At 39.0% G+C, this 4,697-nt stretch overlaps 1 protein-coding gene across 1 annotated transcript; it reads right to left on the bottom strand.

Annotated features, from left to right (window-relative positions):
* Nucleotides 1–1,633: 1,633 nt before the first annotated feature.
* LOC137022897 (putative nuclease HARBI1) lies at nt 1,634–3,634 on the bottom strand. The gene is made up of 5 exons (XM_067389365.1): nt 3,202–3,634; nt 2,930–3,045; nt 2,716–2,827; nt 2,396–2,618; nt 1,634–1,784 (listed from the first exon to the last, which is right to left on the bottom strand). The coding sequence occupies exons 1-5, from the start codon at nt 3,632–3,634 to the stop codon at nt 1,634–1,636; spliced, it is 1,035 nt and encodes a 344-aa protein (XP_067245466.1).
* Between the last annotated feature and the right edge of the window lie 1,063 nt (nt 3,635–4,697).

The raw sequence follows: 4,697 nt of genomic DNA, 5'->3' as shown, positions 1-4,697 counted from the left end.
CAGGGTTATAGGATTAGTTTTGAGTTGACAAAACCAAACCACTCCAATCCGGCTTTGTTGGTACCATGATGCTGATCATCAACTTTCTCTGTCAACTCAGGCTTTGATCGTTAAGCTATGATTAATCCTCTCGCGCGTGCACATAAAAGAGTGACGTCGGCACCAAACAACCAATCGCGTTCAATATGGAAAGAGCGAGAGCGTTGTATTTTTCAGCGGAGGAGCAGGAGATAATAATGCAGAAATATGAAGAACATAAAATGTTTTTCAAGCGCGAAGCAACACTGTCTCTGCTGCCAAAGCAAGAGAGGACTGTTGGAGAAAGATTGCTGATAGCGTTAATGCGTAAGTTGAAGAAATCCTCTCTCTCTCTCTCTCTTTCTCTCTCTTTCTTTTATATATATATATTATATATATATATATATATATATATTATATATATATATATATATAAAATGATATAAATCCTAAGAAAGATTAATATTTATTGATTTTTAGAAGCAACCCCAACTCCAAACATTCTTGGCAGCAGATCAAGACAAAATATAAAAATAAAATACAGAGTGGTGAGTATTTATCACAACTTTTTATTATTTTTTGTAAATATTTTATCACAAATTCTTGCTTGCAGCCAATAGAAAAAAGTGTGAAATCCGTAAAACTGGGGGAGGGCCACCTCCTCCAGAATATACTGTGGCAGAGGAGTTGGCCCTGAGTTTTAATAAGGAACGGCCCATTATGGATGGGGTTACAGGGGCTGTACAATCAGACCCTGGTGCTGGCTCCTCTAAGCAAGTGACGCTTGGTATGTATGCAATACACATTATTTTTATTTTTTCAGTATAGGAGTTTTAAATGTGAATGACTTGTTTATTCTGCAGTAGAGGGAAATACAGTGTCCTTGATAAAGCCAGCACACATGCACACAGTCTCTCACACAGAGGTCAGTATACAGCAGACAGAACACTGAACACAACCTGCTTCACAACAGTTATGCTTTACATTGGCCTACTTTTATTTATTAGGGTGAAGTAAATGATGAGGACACTCTGTCTGTGTGTTCTGAGACTGTTGCTGAGGTGAACACTTTGGGCTTTTTATAGCACACACTTTTTTGTTTGGCAAGTGACTGGCCCTCATCATTATTTTTTTTTAAATTTTTTTAATTTTTTAGGATTTTGCACAACCTGCCACTGAAACTGAGGCCTCTACCTCAATGGGCTTCAGAAGAAATGTGAACAAAGTAAAACCTTTACATAAATAGGAAGACATGCCATTTTGTGATTTCATTAACCTCCAGAAAACTTGTAATGATTGTTTGTGGTGGAATTATGTTTCAGGTAGAAACGGACTCTGTCAGGGCCCTTTACAAAAGGAGCCTTGAATTGGACTGCACACTGAAGGACCTAGACTGTGAGCTTAGGAGACTCCAAATTAAAAAAATTAAACTGGAGATCAAACAGCTTGAAACGAATATCTCAGTATGTGAACTTTATTAACCATGTTACACTTTAGTATGAACACAATATATGAATATTTATTCATGCAACTTTCTTGCTCTTTTTCCCTCCCATAGCCACAAAACCAATAAAACACCTACACAAAAGACCTATGCAGTTTCAATGTGCTTTTATTAAGTGAAATATTGTATGGTAATTGCATCTCTGACAGCTGCGCCAGCTGGGTGGTCAAGTGTGATTGGGTCAATTTCATCGGGGAGATGTTGGTTCTGTGGTGGTAATTGCTCCTTTCTGATTGTAGCTATATTATGCAGAATGGCACATTGTAACAATCAGCCAAATTGGTTGAGTCACAAGATTTAAAATGGGGTCAGATTTTACTGTGTGAGTTTGCTAGTGGTTAAAAGAATGAGACATAAAACAGTGATAAGTTTAAATAAGAATTGTGTATTTACAATATTCACAGGTACTTTAAAACAACACAATAAAACCAGGAAAACTCAGTCTGTTAAAAGCATACAGTCCCAAGTACCATACCCTAAAACAGTCCAAGAATCCTAGTGTGCTGATAAAGTCCCAATGTGAGTGTCCACCGGTGTATATACAAATATCCACAGTAGTGATAATCCAAAAGGTTGTGGCTGGAGAGGTAAGTCCACAAAATGAAAAACTCCAGGTGAGTTGTTGACTATTAGTGAGTCCTTGTTTGTTTGCCATGCTGCTCTCTTTATACAGATGTTTTTCCTGCTTCCTGTCATGTGACTGGTCACATGACAGGCCAACCATTCATTTCTTAAAGACATACACACTTAAAATGTTAAGAGGAATAAAATGGACTAAAACACATGTAAACCAATTAAAACTCTATAATACATAAAATCATTGTAATAAATAGAGCGGTAAAACATGCATTTTGTGTGACAGTGTCACAACATGCAGCTACAATCTGTGATGCTCTCTCTGGTGACACTCTTAAATGCCGAAGGCAGTTGAAACGTGCCTTTAGGATGCCAAAGGTCATCTCGATCTTGACCCTGGTTTTACTGAGGGCCACATTGAAGCGGTTTTGTGGCCCTGGCTGAGGGTCAGGATAGGGGGTTAGCAAAAACCTCTGGCATGCATAACCCCTGTCTCCTACCAACAGGCCATCAAAAAGCCCTGTCATAGAACATAAAATGGGAAAATTGTGTAGGATTTGCTGTCACAATTTAAATGGACACTTTAAGTGTACTGTACTGTACTAAATGTAGCTTACCTTCCTCAAAGCGCTGACACAACACAGACTCACAGAAAATTCTTGAGTCATGCACTGAGCCAGGCCATTTGGCATCCAAGCTTGTGATCATACATTCATGATCACAAGTCATCTGCCGATTAAATGTACAGTACATCATTTTCATATATTAATGTTACTATTCATTTAAAGATTCATCTCACTGAAAATAAAGTCATCTCACATGTAGGCCTACCTGAACATTAAGGCTGTGAAAGGATTTTCTATTCACATAATCTGCCTCATGTTCTCCTAGAGCTGTGGAGATTGCAACATGTGTGCAGTCTAGTGCTCCTATGACTCTAGGGAATCCTACCAAAAGTTTAAAATAATAATCAACATTTAAAATCATTAACATGTACTTTTTTGTAAAATACGTTTAGGTAGCTACTCAAATTGATTTTTTTTTAAATGTAAAAGGTTAAATTTGTTAATGTGATGTCACTCTATCAATAACCTATATCTTACCGGCAATTTTATAAAAGCCCTCTTTTAAGGACATGGTCGATAAATGTCCGGGGAACACAATGAAGCTGTTAATGTACCCCTGCAGCGCGAGGACCACCTTGCGAATGGTTCGACAAACCGTGTTTTTCCCTAGGTTCTCCGCATCACCGACTGCATACAAGTATGTACCACTCGCAAAAAAACGCAACGCAATACATACCATTTGCGGTACAGTAAGGGCATGGCTTCGACGTGTCACATTTCTTATGTGAGGCTCAAGAAGTTCGCAAATGTAAGAGATTCCTTCCGCGGAAAATCTATATCTTTCATACAAATAAGTCTCAGGGAAAGCAAGGGGATTTTGTCTGTCCCTAAAAACTCTTTCTCTACGAAGTGCTCGTCTAACAATTTGCGCGGAGAGGTCTACAGGATTCGGAAGAAACGGTGAAGCCATTGCAACAGACGCTGTGGATTAGTTACGTCACCTATATTTCTTTGCCCCGGAGCAGGTTAGCCGTGCAGCGTCAGATACCATGGCAACGAAGACTGATTTAAGACGAGCAACTTTCATAGTACCTTAAAGCCAGGATTCGCGCAAACTAATCTGAAACTTACCTGGCTAGCCAGCTAATCCAGCTTCATGGTACAGGCCCCAGATCTTTCACCCATAGAAAACATTTAGCGCATCATAAAGAGGAAGATGCGACAAAGAAGACCTAAGACAGTTGAGCAATTAGAAGCCTGTATTAGACAAGAATGGGACAAAATTCCTATTTCTAAACTTGAGCAACTTGTCTCCTCAGTCCCCAGACGTTTGCAGACTGTTATAAAAAGAAGAGGGGATGCCACACAGTGGTAAACATGGCCTTGTCCCAACTTTGAGATGTATTGATGCCATGAAATTTAAAATCGAAAAGAAATTAAGGTTTTTGATGAAAACTGTCACAAGCCAGACTAAAACTCAGGTCTCTGGTGTGGTGGTTGAGAGATCTGCCACTAGGCCACAGAGGCTGTAATGTTGGACCCAAAGGAAACACTCAAGGAAGTACTCCAGGCAATGTTGGTATATATATTATATATATAAAAAAAAAAGGTATTTGCAAGCCAAAAATCCAACAAAAGTTCTTCTCAGACAGAGGAATTAATAACATGAGAGATAAATGGTAAAATAAAAACTCCACGTGGGGAGAAAACCAAACTAGAGCATAAACAATCAAATAACTAAGAACACCTTACTTGAGGAAGCTTGGAAGGGCTTGGAAGGACTTGGAAAAAAACAAAGCAGAAAGCACGCAGCCAAGACTCAAAAACCAAGTGAGGAACAAAGGGAAAAAACACAGCTAAAATACCCTAGGAGAAACAAGGCACAGGTGAGCTGGATAATGCTAACAAGAGTAAACGAAGAAAAATAAAGGCAGAGGGGAACACAGGGGACCTCTAGAGGCATGGAGACAAACTATAGGAGGTAGAATGCTGACAGAAAACATTCCATGATTTTTAGTGGACTTCAATGGAGC

Source organism: Chanodichthys erythropterus, chromosome 7 (assembly GCF_024489055.1).
Source record: "Chanodichthys erythropterus isolate Z2021 chromosome 7, ASM2448905v1, whole genome shotgun sequence".
Classification (NCBI taxonomy): Eukaryota; Metazoa; Chordata; class Actinopteri; order Cypriniformes; family Xenocyprididae; genus Chanodichthys; species Chanodichthys erythropterus.
The sequence above is the reverse complement of the archived record's forward strand: the minus strand, read 5'-3'. Positions and strand labels throughout refer to the sequence as shown.